The 9565-nt window shown below is 36.5% G+C and overlaps 2 protein-coding genes across 2 annotated transcripts; one reads left to right on the top strand and one right to left on the bottom strand.

Moving 5' to 3' along the window:
* The first annotated feature begins 644 nt into the window (after window positions 1-644).
* On the top strand, window positions 645-4436 carry LOC123320984. The gene has a single exon (XM_044908485.1). It carries the CDS (start codon window positions 645-647, stop codon window positions 4434-4436), a length of 3792 nt encoding a protein of 1263 aa, XP_044764420.1.
* Window positions 4437-5671: 1235 nt separating this feature from the next.
* Window positions 5672-6747, bottom strand: LOC123320983. The gene is made up of 3 exons (XM_044908484.1): window positions 6511-6747; window positions 6116-6382; window positions 5672-6060 (listed from the first exon to the last, which is right to left on the bottom strand). The coding sequence occupies exons 1-3, from the start codon at window positions 6745-6747 to the stop codon at window positions 5743-5745; spliced, it is 822 nt and encodes a 273-aa protein (XP_044764419.1). The 3' UTR covers window positions 5672-5742.
* Between the last annotated feature and the right edge of the window lie 2818 nt (window positions 6748-9565).

The raw sequence follows: 9565 nt of genomic DNA, 5'->3' as shown, positions 1-9565 counted from the left end.
ATGACATTATGGTAGGAAGAACGTCAGGCAATTCAAGAAAACACTTTATAACTGTTCCCGCCGCTTCAGAGATCTTTCGTCCCCTAGCAACAACCATGGTATTTCCCGCCCCAATACGACTTGATGATGGAAAAAGACCAGATCCAACGAAGGGGACATAAATACCAGAGTCAGTCGTCAAGTTAACATTCACCCACGCACACCACCACAAGCGTGACGATATATTCACATATGTATCACTATCTATAAAATTTCTTGCTTTTCTGTAAATAAATAAGTTTAAAATCAGTGCTCAACAAATCTATAATACAGTCCACCTATACCATCAAATTCATGGTCCATCGAGCGGATACTCAAGAAAATCAAGGAATTACAATAATTTCCATACGTGAATACAATACAGCCGAGAATTGTGCGACGCCAAGTCAAGTGCCTGTGTCTGGATTTTGAAAGCAGGGCAATCGTCCAACCAAAGAGACGTCCCGAAGCCGCCACTCCAGCACCTATAATCCCTAGAGACGAGCAAGGTTTAGCAGGTCCATATTCTGAGTGAGTCCTTTCCTTTTCACATACCTTCCTAATCCCTATAAAATTGCCTCTATTTCGTCTTTTCTATATTTCTATTTAAAATCAATATTTCTATAATGGCAGAATTAGTCGCATTAGAAAGAAAGCGAGCTCTGATTGACGGTACGTTAACTTCATTTCAGAAGCACCTTGATCAAGCAATAAGCAAACAAAATTTAACAGATCTTGAAATCGCTATATTTGAGGATAGGTTGAAAAATACTTTGTACATCCATAACAATTTCAATAATGTCCAAAACGAGATTGAAATGACATGTGCGTTAACTGCCTTACCTGAGCAATCAGAGAAGAGAGAGGCTTTCGAAGAAAAATTCTACGACTTAACTAATAAAGCCAAGCTATTTTTGAAACGATATGAGTTTCCCAGTCCTCAATTAAATGTTCAGTCTTCCTATAAATCCGAATCAGTAGGAATAAAGTTGCCAGATATTCTATTACCTAAATTTAACGGCAACTTTGAAGATTGGTTAGAGTTCAGAGATACTTTCAAAAGTTTGATACATGAAAACGAATCTCTCACATCAGTACAGAAGTTTTTCTACCTACGGGGTGCGCTAGAAGGCACTGCTGCGGCATCAATAAAGAAAATTCAACATACTGCAGATAACTATACAGTAGCGTGGAGTACTTTATGCGAAAGATTCAATAATACAAAAAAGTTATTGCACGACCATTTAGGTGCATTGCTATTTTTTGAACCTATTCACAAGGGTTCCTGCGATAAGCTACAGCAATTAGCTGACAATATTTCTCGACATTTAGGCGCTATTGAGCAGTTAGGACAATCAGTCGAAAATTGGGATTGCTTATTAATTTTCTGGATATCACAGAAAGTCGATAACGCTTCACTATGTGATTGGGAGCGGCACCAGCGAAACAAAACGGAATCGCCAGATATTGACGAGTTTTTAAGTTTTTTACGCGAGCGTGCGAATTTTGTGGATTCATTAGATTATAAGAGCAATCAATCCCGCGATAGAAACTCCAATAGACCAGGTAAAGATTTTATGCGTAGTGCTAGAAAGGAAACATCTAGAGTTTTAGTTTCCAACCACTATACGTGTACCTTTTGTCAGGGAAATCACTCAATATATACATGCAATAAATTTTTAAATTTGTCAATAATAGAAAGGAACCAATACGTCAGAAATAATCCTTCTATATGCGCTAACTGTCTGCGAGAAGGGCATCCTATAAGCAAGTGTAAAATAGGGCCATGTAAAAAATGCAGGTCTCGCCATAACTCTCTTTTACATGACGATAGTATTAGAAGAGTGCAATCGAACGAGAACGATAACGAGCCGTCCAGCGCGAATGTTCTGAGCAGTGGCGTGCTCCAATGTTCAACAGGGCAAACAATACTGTCAACTGCTCGAGTATCAATATCGGACAATTTTGGTAAATGGCATTCGGTAAGAGCCCTTCTGGATTGCGGTTCTCAAACATCATTCATTACGGAACGCCTGCAAAGAAAGTTGAACGTTATTGGCCAATCCAGCAATCTTGAGATATACGGCATAGCAAACAACATTTCATCTGTAAAAACTAAATGCAATATCGAACTCAAGTCCCAAGTCAATAGATTTTCCACAAATTTAATTTGCTATATCCTACCAGAGATAACTAGTCAAATGCCTAGTATTGCAATAATATCTCATATACTGTTAGCGGATCCAGAATTCCATAAGCCCGGTCCTGTCGATATGTTGATCGGTGCCGATCTGTTTTGGCAGCTCCTAGATAACAATAAATTGGTCTTAGGCAAACGCGGTCCCTACTTACAAAAAACTAAGCTAGGATGGATCGTATCCGGACCACTCGGTATAGTTAACCCAAAAACTGTTTCGTGTAATCTAAGCTTAAATCGAGAACTACTTCAAGCGCTCACAAAATTTTGGGAAATTGAAGAATTGTCCAATGAGAAGATTCTTTCCCCAGATGAACTTTTATGTGAAAGGTTATTCGCGGAAACTACGACAAGAAATCCCGATGGACGGTTTGTAGTCAATTTGCCGCTCAAGCAAGAACCTTCAGTTCTGGGAGAATCAAGGTCTCAGGCAAAGCTTCGCTTTCTAGCCTTAGAAAAGCGTTTACTAAGAAACGAAAGGCTAGGAACTATGTATAGAAAGTTTATGCACGAATACATCAATTTAAACCATATGACAATAGTAGACAGCCCAACCATTGATCAAGAATACTATATGCCTCATCACGGCGTGCTAAAAGAGTCAAGTCTAACCACAAAGCTGCGAGTAGTATTTGATGCTTCGGCTCCGACTAGTAACAGTATATCTCTAAACAATATTCAAGCTATAGGGCCGGTTCTACAAAATGAATTATTCTCCATAATATTGAGATTTCGTAAATATAAATTCGTCATATCCGCCGATATAGCGAAAATGTATCGCCAGGTTTTGGTCAACCCAATACAGCGACCACTACAGCGGATACTATGGCGCGATAACCCTTCAAAGGAGCTATGTACATACGAGCTCAACACCGTCACCTACGGTCAAGCTTCGGCCAGTTTTCTCGCCATAAGATGCTTATTCGCATTAGCCCAAGATATTCATGATATCAAACCAGACATAGCTCGTATAATTAAGCAAGATTTTTACGTAGATGACTTGCTCACAGGCGCGGATTCTCTTCCAGATGCGCAGCGAATATGTCGCGAGGTTTCCGATGTTTTGACAGGCGGTTGTTTCGAGCTCCGAAAATGGTACTCCAACTCATCCGAAGTTCTACACAATATTGTTCAATCTGACCTAGCTCGCGATAATCTCGAATTTTCTAAAAATGATAAGACAAAAACATTAGGTTTGACTTGGTCATGTCAAAACGATAATTTGATGTACAATATCAATATCAATCATGAGCATCAAGATTTCACAAAGAGATCCATCTTGTCCATTGTGTCAAAAATATTTGATCCTCTAGGATTACTAAGTCCTTGCATAATCTTAGCCAAAATTCTATTGCAAGAATTGTGGTCAACTAAGACGTCTTGGGACGATCCTATTCCAGAATCTATAAAATGCACTTGGCTCGCCTTTCAGCACGAATTGCCTATACTGAATAACCTGTCTATATCGCGGCACGCTATAATACAAAATTGTATAAGGGTCGAACTACACGGGTTTTGCGATTCATCAGAGAGAGCCTACGGCGCGTGCGTCTATTTACGTAGTTTGGACAAAGATGGCAATATACGTGTCTCATTACTTTGTGCTAAATCCAAAGTGGCACCAATAAAAACTGTCAGCATACCAAGATTAGAGCTTTGCGGCGCAGTACTATTATCACGCCTTACACATAAGGTTGTAAGTTCAATGAATTTAATGAGCGATTTACCCAACGCCAGAGTAATGCCTTCTAGCATCAACAATATCAAAAGATTCTCATCTGAACAATATATTGATTGGCAATTCATACCGCCCTATTCGCCACATTTTGGTGGACTCTGGGAAGCCGGAGTCAAAAGTTCCAAGCACCGCATTAAAAGAGTAATATCCAAAACACCTCTTTCGTTCGAGGAATTATCCACTTTGTTGTGTCAAGTGGAGGCAATTTTAAATTCCCGTCCACTATCTCCCCTTAGTTCAGATCCAAATGACCTAACTTCTTTGACTCCTGCTCACTTCATAATTGGCAGGCCACTAATTGCTGCCCCAGACGAGGATGTCACTGATGTCAAAATCAATAGGCTAGATCGTTTCCAACTAGTCCAACAAATGACACAGCATTTCTGGCGACGTTGGAAGACAGAGTACATCTCCGAGCTGCAACTTCGCCAAAGATGGAAAAAACCCAAGGCGCACTACAGGAAAACGCTTTGGTTCTATTAAAAGATGACCATAACCTGCCAACCCAGTGGCAGCTAGGACGAATTACCCATCTACACCCAGGTCCCGACGGAGTTTGTAGAGTGGCCACTATAAAGACTTCCTCCGGAGTGGTCAAGCGAGGGTTCCAGAAAATCTGTCCTCTCCTTATAGATGTTTGAAAGAGGGTACTTTCAAGGTGGGGAGGATGTTCCCGCCGCTCCAGAGATCTTTCGTCCCCTAGCAACAACCATGGTATTTCCCGCCCCAATACGACTTGATGATGGAAAAAGACCAGATCCAACGAAGGGGACATAAATACCAGAGTCAGTCGTCAAGTTAACATTCACCCACGCACACCACCACAAGCGTGACGATATATTCACATATGTATCAATATCTATAAAATTCCTTGCTTTTCTGTAAATAAATAAGTTTAAAATCAGTGCTCAACAAATCCATAATACAGTCCACCTATACCATCAAATTCAATAACTGACTCAAAAGGAACAAATGCTGCCCTATAAGTCTTAGACATTATAGTATTATTAGCAAACAAATCAGGTTTCTTTCCCACAACATATTCAATAGGTTCAATGAAATTCCCCATATCTTTGAACTGCTTGAAACTTTTATACTGAGAAAAATTACTGAAAATCTCCTTCATTTTTTTGAAGAACTTATTTATTTCTTTTGGATCTGAAAGTGAACGGCCTTCCTCGATTAGATAAGACTGCAAAATATTCAATGGTTCATTTAAGAGTTCCGATATGCTGATCATAATATTCTGAACATCTTTTCTACATAAGGTTTTATCTGCATAAAAATTTGCTAAAAACAACGACATATTTCCATCCATGCGCACACAAAAATTTTTGAAAAAATCTGGTTTAGAAATATTTTTTTCTTCCATTTCTGGACTGTGGATAATTCTTTGTGAATATTGATCATTGGCATCTATCAAAGGTGATAAATTCAATGAAGAAATTTGTTCACATCTAGGCGAATATGAAATGGGCTTACAGCTATGTTTTTTGAAAAAATGCTGTCTAAAAGAATGTATAGTCTGATAGGTTCTATTACAGTTCTGTTCACCACATTGAAATGCATCTTTACATTTGTGGATTATTATGAGATGGTTGACCAAACCTTTTAAATTTTTATAGTCTAACTGACATTTGAAACATATAGGCATTTTTTAAAACCAAGTACCTTATGAATATGAAATAAAGACACGTTGTTAGTGCAAATTAATTAATGCAATGAAGATAATATAACTCTGGAAATGACTATTTTGCGTTGAAACTAAGATCAGTACTTAGATTTGAAATTATACTGTATGAACTTTGAGATCATTAAGGAAGGTAACGACGTTGCTGCTCTTTCCACTGATAGGCATTTTGAATATTGCATCTTGAATAACTTGCCATACATGTTTTGACTCGGCTGGGTACTCCAAGTTAAGAGAGTGGTAGATTTTATATAAAAGCTCCAAACTTCTCAAACTCGAATCAAGTTTATATTGCATTCCGTAGAAGTAAATGAAAAAATGATTCCCTACCTCTGCCATAAACGGTTGAATTGGTATTTCTAAAGGATCCAACAACTTTGATCTCTTGGAGATGAGATCTTCTATTTCTTCAAAATTCTGAAACAAATGAATGAATTGCATATTGTATGACCAAACTACATTTTGTTCTTACCTCAGCTTGTACAAAAAAGCTTTCCTGTACTTCCTTTCTTGTAGGTCTATATATTCCAGAGTTAGACTTTCCTTTTTTGATGGTTACTGGTGAAAACATGTATGGCAATAGAAAAAGAGCTTTTTTATTTGTATCTTCTATATCTTCTTTGAATGGTGAAACCTTACGTTCTTCACTTTCTTTAATGATTGCCCTACATATTTTTGGGCCCTCTGAATGAACAATATCAATTTTCTCAGGGTATATCCGATTGAAGTCTGCTTCAAACTGAAATTAATAAAATATTTTAATTGTTATATTAACTAACGATGAATAAGAGAAAGATGAGAAGGATAATAAGCAGTGTTTATAAATTTACTTAGTTAAAAACACAAAAAGTTTTAAGGCTAACTCACCAATTCTAAGGCATAAGGCATTTTTGAACATGGGAACTTATTAAAAATTTTATCGATTTCAAAGCTTGGTTCTTTGAAAAGATTTTGTCTGTAATCAAAAGTTCTTTCCCATGATTCCAAAATTCTAACAAAAGGTTCCACTGCACTCTCCAAGAATATCAAATCATTTTTCAATTCATCTGAATCTTCTCTTTCTCCCTCAACTTCAGATTCAATTTTTTTTGGATCAGACGTCATTCTTAAAAGAGCCCTTACATTTTGGTAACGAGACCATAACTTCCCCCTTGCTGCTTGTTTTCTTAATCCATGTTTGGATGAAACATACGGTATGTAATATGTTTCAGTCACTTCATTGGGAAAGAGCTGTACTATTTCTTCGCACACTTTTACAAATGCCTCTCTTTTTATACTGAAACATATATAATGCTTTCTTAGGAACCATAATAATACACAAAAGAAGTAAATTGGGAAATGGATGTAAACAGTAAACTAATAAATTACCTCTTCCCGGTAGCAAATATCAATTCATTTACTAATATTTTGGAAAGTTTATTTCTATAATCATTGTTTAATTTGGCCCTGTTATACAATAGGACTGGTGTTTTCTTGAGAATTGATTCCATATCCTTAAAAATTAGAAGTTTTATAAATAACCCTCACTAACATGAACCCACACTCACCAATGGATAAAAAATGCTAGGAATTTTTGCCATTTTATTAAATGGTTCATCTCCAGTGAGTGAAACTTTTCTCTTCGATGAGTTCTTACTATGATTTAAATTATCTTCTAACTCATCAAACGACTCTAGGAGCACTTTCAATTCTTCATCTGGATTCATTATCAACATAGAATTTGCGGTTTCAGTGGAACACGTGCTCTCAGTCTCTTCGAAATACTAAAATCCAAGATGATTATATAAAATTTTCATTGTTTGAAGAAACAAATATATTATACCTTATAATTTCTAACAGTTGTTTCAGGACTTTTTTGCAATTTTTTATTTACATGACTTTCAAACTTTTTTTTAAAAATGAGCCTCGGGCCTGCCTTTGGAACCATCACCTTTATAGTATCATCGTCCAATAAGTCGAAACTTTCGTCTGTTATACCCTCTTCTGTAAAAATGAAAATGGGATTACCTCTCTAGACTCTCTAGACTCTAGAGGCCAATTGAGGAAAAAGAAATGAAAAAAATGCAATGGTTAGTATGAATATAGGTTGTGTGTACCGCCTCAAATATTTTGAAATTATTTTTTCCATAATGATTTCCATATGAACTACAGTTTCAATTTCAGCCCTGTATGGAAAATAAATTTTAATTATGAGGTTGTACAACCCTTTATAATGCAAGGTTCGGTAATCTGATGGTTGTGTCTTGTACCCAATCCTCAATTTACGAAAAAACATTGAAATTCAAAAATATGAGGGGGGCTGTAAACTGAATAATTCTAACGGCTTTCAGTAATATTGGCGGCAAATCCCTTGAAAGATGTTAGATGTCCGACTTATTATCCTCCTATCCTAAATAATACCAGAAAACATACGCACTTACCTCTGAAACTTTCTGAAAGGAAGTCTAACCCCCAGCCAGCGAGTAATTTTTCATACTCCATTTCCATTTATCAGAAATCACGTACTTAAACTCACTAAAAACTGTAACTGCATTGACCAATAAAACTAATGATAATGACCAACAGAGCAGCAGACCACCTAGCACCTAGCGAATGTCGGTTGCAGTGAGATAGCAGGGCAGCAGTTGATAGCAGTTGCAAATTCAAATTTCACGAAGACAGGCACAGACTGGCACTAACCCTAGTCATGCACGGTATTCGGCCACAATCGATCATTTTCGATCGCTTTCGCGAACAAACAGATTTTCTTGTTTTGAATGAATTTATTAATTGACTGAAAATGTTATATATGGATGAAACTTATTTTTTGTGTACCACAAATAATCAATTTATCTATTTTAATAACTTTATTTTTTAATAGTCAAATTACTTGGGGTACGCAAACTTTTCATGTATTGCGAATGAAACGGTCATTTGACTTCGTTCTTACTAAACATTTTATCTGGCTTGACTAAATTTGAATTATTGAGCTACTTAAGGTCCATCATTTACCATAATTGATGTAGTTTGTTCAGATTTTATTCCATTTTTATTTATTGTACGCAAACTGTTTATGTGTTGCAAAGATTCGAATGTCAATTATCCTGTTTATTCAATTCATTTTTCTCAGTGTTTTGCTGGTGCATCGCAAAGATTTTATTTTGACATTATACAATTCTCCCTGAATGAAAATGCCATTATCAATAATATTTATCGCATCATCTACAAATTCCGCTAAAACTTCATTAGAATTTTTTGGTTTTTCATTTCCGTGATAGATACCATTTCAACATTGCTGGTACCAACAAGTGAAAATAATATTGGATACCCTCGATTTTCTTGTTGAATAAAATCGTAGTATTGGGTAGTGGAAGTTACAGCTATGGGTGGGCAGTTTTCTAATGCTCCCAATGACGGTTCTATTGGAGCGATACATTTTTTTATGATGTTTAGGTCCGCCATTGTTTTCACATTGGTTCATGATTTCAAAAACTGTTGTTTCACTTTTTCCAATTCTCTTGTAACTGCTGCTTCCTCATTTTCTTTCTGATTTGAAATAACAGGATTTCCTGTTCTCTGTTGAACTCTTCTTTATGATCAAACAATCATTTTCTTGATTCTGATGAGTATCTACAGCTGATAAAATAAAAGCATTGTAAAAGAGGGCAAAAAATTAGTTCACCTACCCAATAGATTGGAAATATTTAAACCAATAACTAAAGTTCTACACATATCGAAGTAATTACAATATATATAGGGTTAAACGTACCTGTTTATCTCTTTTTAAAATTTTTGTTAAATTTTTACGCCATGCTTGGTCAACATGCCAGGAGCAGTAAATTCCGAAGGACTTCCGAGAATTCCGAAAGACTTCCGGAAATTTCGATAGATTTCCGAAAGACTTCCGGGAATTCCTTAAGACTTCCGAGGTTTCCAAAGGATT

This window comes from Coccinella septempunctata, chromosome 9 (genome assembly GCF_907165205.1).
Source record: "Coccinella septempunctata chromosome 9, icCocSept1.1, whole genome shotgun sequence".
NCBI classification, from domain to species: domain Eukaryota; kingdom Metazoa; phylum Arthropoda; class Insecta; order Coleoptera; family Coccinellidae; genus Coccinella; species Coccinella septempunctata.
This window is presented reverse-complemented; position numbering and strand designations above follow the sequence as displayed.